General features: G+C 39.8%; 1 protein-coding gene across 4 annotated transcripts in view; it reads left to right on the plus strand.

Moving 5' to 3' along the window:
* Positions 1-258: 258 nt before the first annotated feature.
* LOC117296478 (SAM and SH3 domain-containing protein 1-like) overlaps positions 259-17,377 on the plus strand; it is a 56,926-nt gene continuing 39,807 nt past the window's right edge. For 3 of the 4 annotated variants that reach the window (XM_033779425.1, XM_033779427.1, XM_033779428.1), the window contains exons 1-2: positions 11,144-11,574; positions 13,619-13,665. In XM_033779425.1, the coding sequence (XP_033635316.1) occupies positions 11,462-11,574; positions 13,619-13,665 (160 nt within the window). In that variant the 5' untranslated portion in view covers positions 11,144-11,461. Of the gene's footprint in view, positions 329-11,143; positions 11,575-13,618; positions 13,666-17,377 lie in introns of those variants that run through there. The other variant, XM_033779426.1, reaches the window with a different exon arrangement.

Consider the following 17,377-nt stretch of genomic DNA (forward strand, 5'->3'; position numbering starts at 1 on the left):
CCTTGGTGAAGGTTTTTTTTCTTTTTATATAATGTGTGTTACAAATGTCACAGGCCAGGAAGTTACTGTGTATGCCCAATAGATTGTCCAACACGCACACTGAGTCAACTACCTACTATTTATACACACAACAATTTTGTATACACATGTATATTAATACACCCTATCAAGCGCTCATTTCCTTTGTGGGTAAAAGTAAAAAATGTTGAGCAAGTTCCTTTATGACAAAACAAAATAGTTGGCGAATCGGGTAAAGCACCATGGATAGCTGGGGTGTGCGGCGACGACTTAGGAACCGAAGAAACACAGAGGCCGCGCTCTTGAAAAGGTGAGAGAGGAACTTGGGTTGTTTATTTAAAGGCAGTGGACACTATCGGTAATTACTCAAAATAATTATTATCATAAAACCTTTCTTGGTGAGGAGTGATGGGAAGAGGTTGATGGTATAAAACATTGTGAGAAACAGCTCCCTCTGAAGTGCCATAGTTTTCGAGAAAGAAGTAATTTTCCACGAATTTGATTTTGAGACCTCAGATTTAGAACTTGAGGTCTCGAAATCAACCATCTAAACGCACACAACTTCGTGTGACAATGGTGTTTTTTTTTCTTTCATTATTATCTCGCAAGTTCGATGACCAATTGAGCTCAAATTTTCACAGGTTTGTTATTTTATGCATACGTTGAGATACACCAGCTGTGAAGGCTAGTCTTTGACAATTACCAATAGTGTGCACTGTCTTTAAACAGATTGAGGTAGTCTTTGCTGTTTAAACATGCCTTGAAATGATTATAACCTCTGTTTCCTGCACTCTAATCCTAGCTCTAACCTTACCTCTAGCGTGTAAATGATCAGGTGGTTTCGGAACATACATTGTAGGGGTGTCTGAACGTTTACAGTTCGTTAGTCCGAAGGTTCGTTTGTTCGAGGTTTGTTAGTCCGAAGTTTCAATTGTCCAAATGTTCGATAGTCCGAAGGTTCGATAGTCCGAACTGACAATAAGGTCCGATCGTCGATTCGGACTATCGGACCTTACCGTCGATTCGGATTACCGAACCTTCGGACCAGTGAACCTTCGGATCATCGGACTATCGCATCAAATGTTAGGACTAACGCACCCTATTTCATTTTCGGACTAATGAATACCCTGTTATGGGAAATTTGTGCGTTCTGACTATTGAACCTCGGACTATTGAACCTTCGGACTAACAGACCTTCGGACTATCGGGCGAACACCGTCGGAACATAGGGTTGTCGGAACATAGGGGTATCAAAATACAAAGCAATCACACCTGAAACATTTTGCATTCCCTTTTCCCAGATATTTCCCCCTTTTTGGGGGGGGCAAAATAAAACCAAACCTTTAAGATTATTTAAGTCGCCGCCCCCCCCCCCCTATTGCATTACAAAAAATGAATTTAATTAATGCATTATTGATCTCCAAGTCAGGCCGATCGCTCGTTGGAGACGCATTGTCTGGGGTTATAATCTACCCAGAATACATTTGTTTATAAGCTCCGAATTGCTGTCTCTCCATGAACCTTTCCGGTCCTTCCAGTCGTTTTTAATACACCAATGTTTATTTCTTGTGCACTTTTTAAATGTTTCTTTAAACCAGGGCTCGTTTGTCACCATTTGCAAATTACAGAGGACTAATGTGTAAGAAGTGAGAGTCATTACTACTATGTTTGTGTAACTGTGGACGGTCGAGTTTCTTGGATAATTATTGTTGACAACAAAAACGATCTTTTTCTTGACGTGTGCGCCCCAGTCTAAGTTGACCTACTTTATATTCTATGCCAGGATTTGATTACAGAGTTGCCTAACCTTTTCACATTAAGGTAATTCTAGTTGGGCATTAGCCGAAAAAAAGAAGAAGGAAGTCTTTTGCAGTCGAGCTTGGGTTCACGCTAATCTAAAAAGTCCCCCCCCCCCCTGCAGTTGTGTTGCCCCTTCAGAAAATGATCCTTTGACAAGTTGCTCTTTTATGTTGAATTTTCTGGTTGATGTTTACTTTTTAATTTCCTTCAGTGGTATCATAGATGGATTTTTCATAGACAAAGAGTTTTAATATGGGTAAGGAAGTGGCCATTCATATTATAGTCAATGTACAAAAGATTTGATGTTTTTTTTCGGTGGGTCAAAAGAAATAATTCTTTATTGTTCCCTTGTTACACCTGAAAGATTTCAAGCCAAACTGCCCAGGAGTTCAAGTTTTGACAAAGTTTGCTTGTTTGTCAACTCCATAACTGTGAGCCACAGAATGAAGAAACTTGTTTTCCAACTTAATACAGAAACACAAACATCATGATGGTATATAATAATAGGCGGATGTATAATGTACGTTGTAAACTTTGGGATAGGTCTGTGTGGTTATATAGGTCGATGACCTGGGCAAAGGGAAAAGCTGCATCATGTCCGCTAATCAAAGTAATAAAACGTAAAATGCGCCAAAGTTAGGATCGTAGTTTTTTATTTTTTATTTTAATGCTGGTATAGGAGCAAACTTGTAAAAGAAATATATTAAAGAAGTCACCTGTGAAAGTTTCAACTGAATTCAGTTGAGTAAACAGCGAAAAGTATTACAAAAAACGAAAAAAGAAGAAGAAAAAAAAAAGATTTCTCATTTTCAGTAAAAGAATAATCAATATTTTAAAATACTTTTTAAGGTTCCTTTGAGTATCAGTAACTCTGTAACTGTTTTAGTAAACAATTAAATACAAAGTGATTTCTCATTTTTCAGCAAAAAAACCCCCCCAAAACAAATATTTTAAGAGACTTTTTGAGGTCTCAATATAGATTAGCCTCCGTGAATCCATCCTCTCCACCCTAAATGAATAATTTCAATCTTTGATGATCCCATCCCTGATATCCACAAGTCTGGACCAATGGATCTCCATCATCCCATCCTCAGCTGGAAGGCTAGTGGACAGACAAATGACTCAGGGGATTAGTGTCAAGTCAGGAGCAATTTAGAGCCAGGCACGCATACATGTACATGTACATACATGTACATGTATGGGGGTTCTTCTTTCTGGACCCAATTTTGTTGGATGTTTGGGTGATGCACGCCAACCCCATATTTCCAACCACCAGTCTATGCGATCTAATAACAAACATCTTTTAAGGAAACCCCTGGCCAAAACATTATGGGGTGAAAGATCAATTACTTCTGCTGGCCCTTCATTATGGAACGTCTTGCCGGATCATGTTAAACTTTCTCCATCAATAGCTTTGTTTAAAACTTCCCTCGAGACTCATCCAATGAGGACTTCATAACTTTTTCCCGTTCATTGTGTCACTGCGCCATGAGCATCTTTAGATGGATACCGGCGCATTATAAATGCCCATTATTATTATTATTATTATTATTATGAATTGAATCAAGGTATGCAGAATGGTTTCTTCACGGTGTTTATCTTGGTTTTAAAAGCCTATACTGTGCAATGTGGAGCGTTCTATGGTTCTCCAGAATAGTGTCAAGTCGGAACGGTTTAGAGCCAGCAGGCGTACATCTCAGGGTTTTCGACAGAATTGTTCAAAAAACTGTGGGGCGCTATGGACCTAAATTTCTGGAGGTTTGGGTGAAACATGCTGAATTGAAGCTTCGGAATGTATTCTACTCGGCGTTTATCTTTTTTTAACACGCATTTTTGCGCAGTTTGTCTGGTTTTTCTCTTGATGTTTTCTATGAATTATTACAAAATATATATAGGTTTTATCTTCATTATTTTTTCGCTTGTGCGTATTGGCCAAAATTGGCATCAAGTTGCACGTGTCGTTCCGATACTCTCTTAATGTAAAAGAGTGAAAAACCACTTGTTTTCCCGCCATACCACTCTTGCAAAGAGCCATATGGCAAACAACTCTATTAAGAGTGAAAGAGGGTACTTTTCACTCTATTAGAGTGAAGTTCGTGCTAATTTCACTCAAAAAGAGTGACACAGATTGACTTTCACTCTCAGAAGAGCGAAAGTGACAACACTCGGACAAGAGAGGGACATTCTCACTCTTTTAGATTAAGAGAGTATGCTAACGTGTGCAGGGAGAGAAAAGGGCTTTCTGCGCTTGGCAAATTTCTTTTGTCAGTCAACTTTTACAAAGCTTGGCTGGCCCGAGGCTCTCTGAAGCAAAGAATCGATTGGCAAAACAAAATGGCACAGATGCGTTCGCAGATTTGCTTGTTCAGTTGAAGCTGTCATAAAATACTTCATGTTGACTTTGAAAATATTTCTGCTCGACAAAACTGGGGCTTTGAAGCAACAGAGATGCACCCTGTCTTTTTCGTGTCAATTGTCACATTCTTCAAAAGACCAGGGGAGTGCACTTTTCAATGTGTAGGAACTCTGCCGTTCAGGTATGCAAATTTTGCGGCTGATCAGTTGATTTCATCAATTTGATTTCTCAGCTCCCCCCCCCCCCCCCCACTCAACTAAAGGAGAATGTGTTTGCTTGAAAGCACTGGACACTATTGGTAATTGTCAAAGACCACTCTTCCCACTTGGTGTATCCCAACATATGCATAACATAACAAACCTGTTAAAGTTTGGGCTCAATTGTTATCAAAGTCGAAAGAAAATAATGAAAGAAAAAACGCCCTTGTTGCACATTACATGTACCTCTTTCTCAAAAACTACATTACTTCAGAGGGAGCCGTTTGGTATTTTTTAGTATTTACTGATAGTTTTCAGTGCCGTAACGCTCACAGAAATTTGACAGTTTTAACTGGCCAGTGTTACCTTCAAGCCCTGACATTATGTGGACCTCTTTTGTTCTCAAGTTGGACACACTTAAAGCCATTGGACCCTTTCGGTTCAGAAAAAAAAAAAAAAAGTTCACAGATTTACAAATAACTTACAGGGTTTACAGAAGGCAATGGTGAAAGACTTCTCTTGAAATATTATTCCATGAAATGCTTTACTTTTTGAGAAAACAGCAAAACAATGTAAATTCTCGTTAACGAGAATTATGGATTTATTTTAAACACATGTCATGACACAGCTAAACGCGCAGACACAAGGGTGGGTTTTTCAGTTGTTTTCTCCCGACTCTGATGACCGATTGAGCCTAAATTTTCACTGGTTTGTTATTTGATATAGAAGTTGTGGTACACAAAGTGTGGGCCTTGGACAACACTGTTTACCGAAAGGGTCCAATGGCTTTAATAGTGTATTGCGTGCACACTTACAGCATGGTGTTCCTGTGTGCATGAAGTAACATTTTGAAGGAGAAAAAACAAAAAAAAAACAAAAAAACCCCAAATACATGAAGGTCACATGTCTGATAATTAGTTAAAAATTAACGCGAAGGGGAAGTCCCCATAACCCTTGAAGGCCAAAATCAAACCGATCTCTATCTCATAAACAGATAATTATAAAATAATTTTATCCTGACTGGTCTCATAATTGTGTTCTTTAGTTGGTCTTCCGTTGTTGTTGTTGTTGTTGTTATTGTTATTTTTGATGTCATTTGTATTTGTTAAAATTAACACAAAGGGGAAGCCCCCATAATCCTTAGAAGGGGACCTGTCTGTGTAGGATAACCAGGGTTGTAAAGATCAAAGGTCAAAATCAAACCCATCTCTACCTCATAAAAAGCTAATTTATAGATTAACCTTATCGTGACTGGTCTTGCTGTGTTCTTTTAGTTGGTAGTCAATTTTTGTGGTTGTTACAGGTACACGTTGCCTTGGATCGGTCGAGTTGGTCTATGAAAAGCGTTTGTAACCGTTTGTTATAAAATGCATATGGGTGGAAAGATGTTGTAAAAGTAGAATACAACGATCCACACAAACATGCCTCGAAATTGCACGGTTTTCCTTTTACCTCGTCGACTAACACGGTCTGCCATTTATGGGAGTCAAGTTTTTGACTCCCATAAATGGCTCAGCTGACCGTGTTAGTTTGCAAAGTAAAAGAAAAACCACGCAATTTCGAGGCAAATTTGTGTGGATCATTGTATTCTACTTTTAAAACATCTCTCCAACCATATGCATTTTATAACAAACGGCTACAAACGCTTTTTATAGACCAACTCGGCCGATCCAAGGCAACGTGTGTTCCTTTAATGTTTTATTGTATTTTTAGACCTGAAGATATACACCCATGTACATTTTTCAATGAATGTGTACAAAGGCCGATCAGGTACAAGGCTTTGGTTTGTGCACACACTTCCACAAAACAGCCCAAAATTGTACAAAATGGAATAATGTCAAGTTTAAAATCTTACTTCGCATACATTGTATTTTTCAAAGCAACAAAGTTAACATTCTGTTTAGGTCAGAAATAAAAAAGAAACTAGTCCCAAAGTGGTCTACTAAATGAGCACATGATTTTATTTGAGAATTATCCACTGAGTTTGATAAAGTGGAATCAAATAGTGTTGATTACATTTTGTCTTTGTAAAATCGGATTACAAAGTCCATGTTGACATTCAGTAAGTGTACATGTCTATATCGTGATGTATCTTCACATTCATGACATTCAGTAAGTGTACATGTCTATATCATGTATCTTCACATTCATGTACACTCGGATAATCAGATTACAATCTTGATGTAGCTTATAAACTATATTGTATTAGGGCTTTCCCCTACCTCCCCCCAATGCGAGTACATCGTTCTTGCATAATTCAGAGGGAAGTTTGATCCACATAAACAAAAACTGGTATGAGAGATGATGTAGTGTTGTCTTTCACTTTGGTTGACCTATGGTGATAGAGATTCCATGTCACTTTACAGTGACAACTTGGAACTGTGAAGAAGAGTTTCTGTGTAACTTTATCTGTTACATGTACTTGCGAGTTGGACCACTGACGGAGAGTTTCTGTGTAACTTAAACAGTGTCTTGTAAGTCGGACAATGTTCTTTCTCTATGGTCTAACCAATGAAGAAGAGTTTTTGGAGTAAGTTTATCAATAACTTGCGAGTCAGGCCAGTGAAGACAAGTTTTTAAGTAACTTTATTTGTGACTTGTGGGTCGGAACAGTGAGGAGGTTTGGAGTAACTTTTCATTGACTTTAGTAATGGACCAGTGAAGAAGAGTTTTGGAGTAACTTAATCAGTGACTTGCGAGCCGGACCAGTGAAAAAAAGTTTTTGAGTAACTTCATTGTCGATTTGTGAGTCAGAACAGTGAATAGTTTTGGAGTAACTTTTTCAGTGCTTTTAGTGTTGGACCAGTGAAAAAAAGTTTTTGAGTAACTTTTTCAGTGACTTGTGTGTCAGTATTCTGCCAGCGGAGACCTTTGAAGCGAGAACGCTCAATGGGATTTCTTGAATGAAGTCGTAATTTTTGTGTTTGGCAACCAGTAATGAGCGTGAGTAAGTTTTTTAGCTCGAAGGATGGACGCAGAAGGTCTGCACCAGAGCAGGCTGGACGCAAGGCTACAAAGCCCAGTCCACAGGCTGGACGTAAACGGTTTACATGGTATTCAAATGACATTGAGCCACTACGGTAAGTCTATATTATACAGCAACGGTACTTTTCTACAAACATGCTTGCCAATTTCATTTGGAGCTTACTCCACTGTAGATTTATTTGTGAACAATTTGTTAATGTTTGTTGCGGTGGTAGTCGAGTCGTGGTGATGGTGTAATGCTTCAGATGGTCTCCGCGATCAGATACTGCTCTCGCGAGATCACTGCTCACGTGCCAAGCTGCTGGCTGCTCTAGTTCAATGAGTCTGACAGTGGAGAGAGTCAGAAAGCTATCACCATGACAGACATTTAACGACTTGTCCACTGTCACGGTTAAGCACCAAATTTTAGTGTGCAAGTGTAAAATGTGCATGTGCAAAAACCAATCCATTTTGAAATAAAACTGAGAAATAAATGTACAAATGTGCAGTAGTTTTTCCTCTGCTGCGGCAAGCAATTAGTTTTCATCCTAAAAGACAAACCTTCTATGCCAAGTGAGAAATGAGTGGGGTACCAGTTGCAGCAATGGTAACTGTATGGTGTTCTGGCTGGTAACCTCTTTTTGCTAAGCATGACTTGTTTGAGAAGCATTTCTTAGATTCAAATTATGTGGCATAAAATTCAAAACTATATCTTTTTCAATAACCTTATCTGGGAACTTCCAAGTGAAATGCTTCTCAAAACAGTTTTTACTATCCAAAGTTGCTGTAGGCTTCTAACCAATTGTTTTTACTGTCATTTAATTTAAGAGTGATTACCAAACGTATACCTCTTCTTAAAGTGGCTACCACAACTTTTCTTGGTCTTTGGAAATTCCCTGTGCCAACATTTACCAAGGAGATAAGCAAAAGTAGCTCAAACTAAAAAGAAACCAGTGAAGAAGAAGACGAATTTTGTTTTACCTGAATCTTTAAAATATAAAGCTTCCTCGTGCGCAGGAAATTTGATTGTGTCTGGTCTTGTGTTTGCACACGTAATGGCTTCTTTCCACCAGTGCTAGAGCACACACAGCTGTTACGCAGTGGCACGCAAGTTGCTCTCTTAAATGCGAGTCTCACTACAAAAAAAAAGTGAAGAAAACCAAAAAAAGAAAAAGAGGGGAAAAAAACGGTGAAGACGAGCGTGAGAAGTGTTGACAAATGGGATGGATCAGTCTTGCTCTTCCTGATACTTTATAGAAAAAAATCGAAAGGGAGAGATAGATTCCAGAAAAAAAAGATGACAACTTGGAATGATGATGACAACTTCTGGATAGACTATCCTATTTGGAACACGAGCTACTTCATTGCATGAACAGCTGCAAGGTGCATTTTTAGAGTGGTGACAGCTTGTAGCTCGCTCCTTCATTGCTGTAGAATTGTAGAATCCTATAGGTAGGGAGGGGGGGAGAGGAGGTTGATAAAAAAAAGGCAGTAAGTGCAACTCTCTCAATGTATCCTATAGGTGCGGAAGGGGGAGGTTGATAACAAAAAAAAGCAGCAACTTCTCTCAGATCTGACAAATCTTACTACATTTGAAGTGCCTAGATTCTTCTAGGAATTTTCTCGAACTCCACTGATCTTTCCTGATGTTTCCTATAGGTGGGGAGGGGGAGGGAGGTTGATAATTGTTTTCAATAAAATACTTCTCTCAAATATGAAAACGATTTAAGTGCCAAGATTCTTTTAAGGAAGTTTCTTGAACTCCACTGATCCTGGCCGCTTCCTGATGTACATGTATCCTAGGGAAGGGGGGGGGGGGTAATTTTTTTAAAAGGCAGCAACTTCTCTCAAATATGACAACGATTTAAGTGCCAGATTCTTTTAAGGAAGTTTCTTGAACTCCACTGGCTATTTCCTGATTTGTTTTTGGGCTGATGTAAGAGTAGCTGATAGAGACAATTATGACAATAATCCTACATAACAAACTCATTGGTTTCAGTCTTCATTTTTATGAATAAGGTTAGGTGGAGAGGTGTTAGACTAATAGACCATAATATTTCTTTTATTTTATTTTTATTTATTTGTTTAGTTTTGATTGTTTAACTATAACATTTCTCAGCTACCTGATTTCGCGGAACACTAGGATTAATCCCATTTTGAGTTAGGACGAGTAACTCGTCCTAACTTAGGATGGGTTCAATGTGTCTTAACATCTTCGGATACGGAACTTAACTCGTCCTAAGTTCTAAGATTAATCTGAAGTTAGGAAGATTTTGGTGAAAACCGAAGTGTATTTTAGTCTTTCACAAGAGGTGAAAGACCAACATGTATTACGCATGATGGTGTGATCGTACCATCCTTTGATCTGGGTCCACTATCGTTTCTTTGTTCAGCCCCTTGGCTAGCCGCCCCCGTAGGTAGTTTCACAGCTTTATTGAATTCAATTCAATTCAATAAAGCTGTGAAACTACCTACGGGGGCGGCTAGCCAAGGGGCTGAACAAAGAAACGTTGCCGCATGAGGCTAGTAAGTCCAAGAGATTACTTTTATAAGCCAAGTTTCAGTTGAGTTTATTATTTAATCACAGAACCAGGGACCGATTTCATAAAGCATATAAACTTGCTAAGCACAGGAAACTCTTGCTGAGCAAAAACAGGTTACCAGTCAAAACACCATACAATCACCATTGCTGTCACTGGTAACCCCAGTTTTTTCTCTGGCTAAGCAAAGAAATTTGCTAAGGAGAATCTTCTATTAATCAGCTTTATGAAATTGTCACCTTTGCTTAATTAATTTCTGCTGAGTGAAAATGGGCAGAATACCATTTACAAATTGTACATGTGACATGGTATTTTGACTGGTAACTTATCTTGTCTTGTCTCAAATTTTCACAGGTTTGTTATTTTATGCATATCTTGAGATACACCGAGTGAGAAGACATATCTTTGACAATTACCATTAGTGTCCACTGTCTTTAAATACACCAAATTATAGATGAATATTGGGTAACTCTTTGCACATCTTGTATTTGACAAACTCAAGTATTTTTTTAAAATATTCTTCATTGGCACAGCGTTGAGTAATTGATATGTTGGGATAGCTGTTGTGCCAGTTGGTTCTCAAACTGTTGGTCATAACACATACACCAAGAAAATGTGCTCTCTTGTAACCAAAACTGCCTGAAATGAAATGAACATTAGCCAAAGTGTTTGGTACTTGAAATCATGACTTATTCTCTATTGACACAGCGCTGTGTAATTGATATACAAATAATTGGAGATAGCTGTCAGGCCTGTATGCTCCGTTTTTGAAAGGGCAAGGGCACCAAGGCATTTTCTCTTTGGTTAAGGGCACCCTATGAGGAAAGTGTAGGGCACCAAGAAAATCATTGCCTCCATGAAGTATCAGGCCCTGAGCTGTTGCAAAAGTCAAACATGTTTGTCATAACATGAACACTGCACTCTAATTTTAACAAAAACAGGCTGGAATAAAAGTGTTATTATTGCCCAAAATGTTCTGGTGCTTGAAACCATGACTTGTTGTGCAGTGAGTTTTATTCACCAATGCTATACTGTCACTTAAAAGCCAATTACTTTGTCACAACAAATACTTTTTTGTAAGGTTACAGTCTGTTGCACACATAATATTTACAGAAAACTACATAGAAACCATGTGCTCGTAGTACGTAAGCAATTGTACATGTACTAAAGCCATGAGTTTGTGTAAATTCGTTGAGTAGTTGAGTGTCATTCATGCCATCTGTGTGCTGTCTGGTTGTTTGACATTAACAATAGCTCAATCCCATGTCAAATGTCTGCACGTACAAAATCCAACTTGAAAGTACATTTGTGCTTTTAAATCAACGCATTTGTTGGAAGGAAAACAGTTGTCTAATGCAATTGATGACAACGCATCTTTACAACAATTTGTTTGACAATTTGTTCGTCAATTTGCAACAACTGCCTGTTGTACATTTGTTGACAGTTTGTATTGGGGCTCTGCAGAACATGCGTGTGGTGTGTTGTTGCATATATAGACATTCACGATTCTTTGAAGATGACCAAGTACATGTACACAGTGGACTCTGGCAGTGTTGATTTTTTTTCTGAACAACTTGGTAAAGAGCATGTCTAGAAAACTTTTGAGACGGTTTTCGAGACCAGATAAATCAGCAGAGGAATGTGGAAAGCCGCACACAGAATTGGATGACGTTCATGATGTTGGGCAATTAGCTGAGGGGTGAGTGTAAATGAAAAGAAGCAGTTCGGTAAAAGTTTTGCATGGGTGATACATGTAGGTGGTAGTTTAGGAAGTGTCGTGGCCGAGCGTTTAAGAGCACCGAATTCAAACTCTGGTGTTTCTGATCATTAAAGTGTGGGTTCGAATCCCCAGCGGTGACACTTGTGTCCTTAAGTAAGACACTTAACCATTGCTTCTTCCTTCGGATGGCACGTAAAACCGTTGGTCCCATGTGTTGTGTAACGAATGTAAAAGAACCCAGTGCACTTATCGAAAAGAGAAGGGGTTCGCCCCGGTGTTCCTGGCTGTGGCTGCTGTATGCGCTGTAGCACCTTGTAAACCCTTATGAGGTGCTACATAATTGGGCCTCAGAATTCATCACTGCAATAACCTATCTTTCTGAAAGTTTGTACATGTATATACTCAGCGCCTTGGGTACCTGGTTTCGTAGAGAGTGGCAACATGATGGGACCAGGGCCCAATTTCATAAAGCTGTTAAGCAAAAAATTCTGCTAAGCAAATTTTGTGGATAAGCAAGAAATGACAGGGGTACAAGTAGTCACAGCAATGGTAACAAGTGTTCTGATTAACAACCTTTTTTTGCTAAGCAAGTCCTTTTTTTGCTAAGTAAGTTTTTGTGTTAAGGCCTACAGGCTTTACAAATATTTCATACTCTGCTTACTTTAAGCAAACAAAATCTGCCCTCACAGAAGCAAGGATTTCTGCGCTTACGTCTAAGCTTATATCACAGGTTAGCAAGAAATTTTCGCATGTGCACATGATGGGTACTCCAAGTTTTTAGGCATTCCTCACTTTCACAGCTTGAACAGAAATACGGCCCTTGCCCTGTAAGTGAAGAATGGTGATCACAAGCACGAAATTCAGTCCACAGAACCACAGGGCAGATTACTCTAAATTTTTATGTGGAGCAGAAAATGATTTACAAGATCAGAGTCAAAGTGAGATAAAAAGACTGTAACATTAAGTTTTTTTTTTTCTTTCCATGAATGAGCATAAAGTGAACATTCCTCTCATTTTTGTGATGGGCAAGTATGTTAGATACTCAACAGGATTGAAACATATTCATCACTAACAGGCTCACAAAAGTCATAATTGAAACTCAATTTATGAAAGATATTACACATTGAGGTAATATTATTCATGTAGCCTGTGAGAAAGACTCTGCTAGGGTCGAAGCATCAGGAGATGAACTTTTGTTTGCCTGTATGCTTCGTTTTTGAAAGGGCAAGGGCACCAAGGCATTTTCTTTTTGGTAAAGGTCAACCTTATGAGGAAATTGTGAGTTTCTACTGTTTCACTTCAAGGGCACCAAGGCAATGATCATGGGGCATGGAGGCAATGGCCTTCGATGCCTCTTGTGAAGTACCTGAATCAGGCCTGACATTTACATTGTTCATGTTGTTTGACCTCTTGTTTGACCCCTTGCACAAATCGGAACACACCTCCAAACAATGAGCGTCAACCATTTCCGCCTAAATTCCATTTGTGCAAATTTTGGTGCACATTCCGATGCCCACACCCACATCCATTCCTCTGCGTCCGTTCCAACTATTTTATTAACTGTCTTATAAATCTTCTGTTTTTTTGGAAAGATTTTCTTAGAAAAATACAACTGCAAAAACTTGGCCCAGTTTCATAGAGCTGAAAAAAAAAAAATGCATTTAATAATTATCTGCTGAGCAGAAATGAGCAGGATACCAGTTACAAATGGTACATGTGGCATGGTATTTTGGATGGTAACCTTAATCTAGTAAGCATAATATTGCTGTGTTTAGCTCCTTTCTGTGCTTAAGCAGCTGTATAAAATACAAGGGCCCAGGGCTTGCTTGATCGGTCTTCCTGTGGGAGGCATACCCACTTTTTGAGGCCTCTTTAGAGTTCTACATGGTTCCATGGGACATGACTTTGTTCTTTAATGAACCGAAACATCGGCTGAATCACTGCTAAGAATTTGTTGTTGTCATGCTCTAAAATGTACATAATCTAAATGTCCTTTTCTGTATTTTTGTTTCATTTTTAACAGGCCGACGTCTCCCGAACATGTCTTGAATGCAGGAACAGAGGAAGGGGGTGAGTGAAAAACTTTGTTGGATTCAATAAGTGCGTTCGATTTGCTACCCCCAGTCGACCGAGGTCTGGCCCAAGTGCGAGCTGGGTCTGAACCCAGTCCGACCCAGGTCTGACCCCAGTTGGTCCCAGGTCTGACCCCAGTTGGACCCAGTTCTGACCCCAGTTGGACCCAGTTCTGACCTTAGTGCATTGTTGCTCACTCGGGTCAGACCCATTAACCTGCTTGTGAGGCAGGCAGGTTACTTGGGGTTGACCAATGACCAAAATGTCATTTTTTTGTCATTCAGTGGGACACTTTCAGGAAGTTTGACACAAATTTTCACTCTTAACCATGACTTATTGAGAGTGTGAAGTTTTTTGTTATTTGTAGACGCGTGCTTTTGTGTTCACCTATGATCGTTTAACATTGTAGTTTTATCGTGAGAATTTTGTTTAAAGATTTGCTGTGTAACTTTTAAATGAAGGTCAACATTTAACAGGTTTTTTTCCCCCCTTTTTTTCCTTTCTTGGGGGAGCTTTTAAGCTTCAAGTCAGGGTTAGATTAATTCATGACTCTGCTTACTGTCAGTAAACCATTTGCCAGCCACCCCTTTCTTCCCCATAGGAATGCATCAAATGAAAGTAGACAAATCTTTCCTGCCAGGGGAATTTTTTTTTACTTCCTCATATTTGCAGGGCTGAAGTTCAAGGCCTACTTTATGAGACTTTTTTTTCTAGAATTGCGTCGGGAGTTGGAAAGATGTTTTAAAAGTAGAATACAATGATCAACACAAATTTGACTCGAAATTGCGTGGTTTTCCTTTTCTTTGCGAACTAACACGGTCGGCCATTTATGGGAGTCAAAAAGTTGATTCCCATAAATGGCCGACCGTGTTAGTCGACGAAGTAAAAGGAAAACCGTGCAATTTCAAGGAATGTTTGTGTGGATCATTGTATTCTACTTTAACAATATCTTTTTACTCATATGCATTTTATAACAAACGGTTACAAACGCTTTTCGAAAGACCAACTCGACCGATCCAAGGCAACGTGTTCCTTTAAGGTTGTATGGCTTCTGACTGGCAACCCCCCGAACAATGATACTATCAAAATAGGGAGCCCGCAACCATTAGGGCTGCATGTAGATAGCTCAGTTGGTAGAGTGCCGGAACGTTGATCCGGAGGTCCATGGTTCAAGTCCTGCTCAAGCTCTTTCTTTGTTCAACCCCCAATGTACTTGTTTTATTTAAAAGAAATAAATGACATAAGAAAAAAAAAATAAAAAAATGACAGGCCTTTTTTCTAACTGGGCATCAAAGTATCTCAAATAATCTCAAATCCAAACTTCAACACCAGGACCGATAAAATAAATTAGGCGCATTATGTGGACTTCCTGTGTGGTAGATTACTAAGGATGACGCTGACAGCAGCGGAACGATTTAGGAGTTACCCTCCTCCTACCCTACCATGTATAATCAATAATGTGACACACGAGTCAGGAAACTCAAACCAGATGAGCCATCGCTTGATTACCCGACTAACCCACCGTGGAACCCCCCCCCCACCACCCCTAACCCCACCCCCAAAACACACACCATTTTTTGCGGGGATACCCCCTGCAGTATGGGCATGGTACAGCAACTCTTGTTTGGTTCTCAATATGTGGCACAGTGTACCACTCTCCTATTGTGTCTTTATTGTGTCATGGGATTTTCATGAACTCTTTAGATGATTTATAGGAGGTCACAAGAGGAAAAAAAAACATTCAAGTGTGGGAACAGTTGGGGGGATACCCTTTGCCAACATAGACCCCGTTCCCACTTGACCCAGCATTGATCTCCCAATTCGAGAAAAGGGCGATCAAGACCCTGAAAGGGCGATCAAAGGACGATCATAGACCGCGCTCCCACTGGATCCACAATTGCGAGATCGGGATCCCGCAACAAGATTGGTTGCAGGCGTGAAAACGCGGTCGCGTTCCCACTTGAGTATGGTTGCGCATTCATCCCCTTTTTGGGAACGGAAGTGGGTTAAAAAAGAACACTGTTTTGCTAGCAAATTGCGGGGTCTGATCGCCGTTTGCGTTCCCACTAGACTTTTGATTGCCCATTAATCCAAAAGGGCGATCAGATCCCGCTTTAATCCTACTCCCGTGGAGGATCAAAATTGCACAGTCAGATCCTGACACCGTAGCGTTCCCACTCGAGCCTGTTTATCGTTGATCGCCCTTTGATCGCCCTTTCGGGGTCTTGATTACCCTTTTCTCGAATTGGGAGATCATTGCGGGGTCCAGTGGGATTCGATCCAACGACCTTTGCAATAATAGAGTATTGCCATACCAACTAGACCACCGAGATTGCCCGCTAGCTAGGAGGCAGTTCGAATCCTAGGGTACGAATCCTCCTCGAGTAATATGCCTGTGATTTTTTCGCAGAACTCGGGGAAAGAACCCAGTTGCTTACACACATTGGTGTATGGGTAAAACCAAAGGAAATATTCTTTATCCCTGATGCAAATTTAACATCAAATAATATTTTAAATGATTATTGTTACAATTGCAAAGCTATTGAGGAATAGAATTAAGTGAGGTCTGCCACATGCTTTGAAAAAATTTTGTGACGTGAAGTTGTGCCGGCAAAAGTCATGTTTGATAAATATCTGGAGGAATGTTGTGGTCTATCTTTGCGTGCCCAACATCAAGCTGGATTTACATGTTATTTGTGGTATGTTTTTGTAGCTATGGTATAACCCTCCAGTGTATTGCAACCTCATATCCCTACGACTGTCAACACTGTCACACGTTGGTCTGTAGTGTAGTGGCTGCACTGGTTCTCCAAGTCTTAATGTGACTCAACGTAGAAGGGGGGGGGGGGGTTTGGGGAAATTACTGACAGATCTTGGAATTAATCTTTTGGATTCCAAACCGTTTTGTCCAATTTCCAGAATGTCAGTTTGGTGTCGTCTAGTTATATGGTGATGTACTGCAAAGTCAACGAGAGTGGATTTGAGGAATGGTGACTTTTAGAGGGATGAATTCTTTGATGCAGACAGACCCCCATGTCATTGGACTTTGCAATATGTCCCGCGCTGGACTCTCGGCCAATGATAGACCTTCCTTTCACCTCATTGGAGGGCGCTGTTTAGCCTTGCGACGTCATATGCAAGGAGTCTATTTTTTTCTTCAAAATACAGTCTGAAACTAAAACCAATTGAGTTAAAAAGTGTCTGTCTCTGTGAAATTGGGCAACCTTTATTTATTTCGGTATCATTTTATTTTTCAGACATTTTTTCAAAAATAAACCTTTAGTCAAGAGTTTCATAAGACTTCAAAACTCTCCTTCTTGTGTATCAGTCTCTCCAGGGCACGGCACCAACATACATCCAGAGCCTGCTACATCTTCATGCACTACCCAGGCAACTCAGATCATCGTCCACCAAACTTCTAAACATTCCACGCACACGCCATTCATGGGGAGCCCGCTCCTTCTCACACTCTGGCCCATCACTATGGAACGAACTCCCCCCCTAAACTCCGACAAATCAGCTTCAAAACCCATTTGAAAACTTAATTTTGTGCTCAACTATACTCTTTGCAATCTGGCTTTGGCATCTCTCCTGCGCCAGGAGTGTCTTTTTTAGACAGACATGGCGCATTACAAATTGCCACTATTATTATTGTTTGAGGGGCAGTCAACTTTAGGTGAAAATTTCACACTCATTTACTGCCTCTCAT

This window comes from Asterias rubens, chromosome 11, assembly GCF_902459465.1.
Source record: "Asterias rubens chromosome 11, eAstRub1.3, whole genome shotgun sequence".
NCBI lineage: Eukaryota > Metazoa > Echinodermata > Asteroidea > Forcipulatida > Asteriidae > Asterias > Asterias rubens.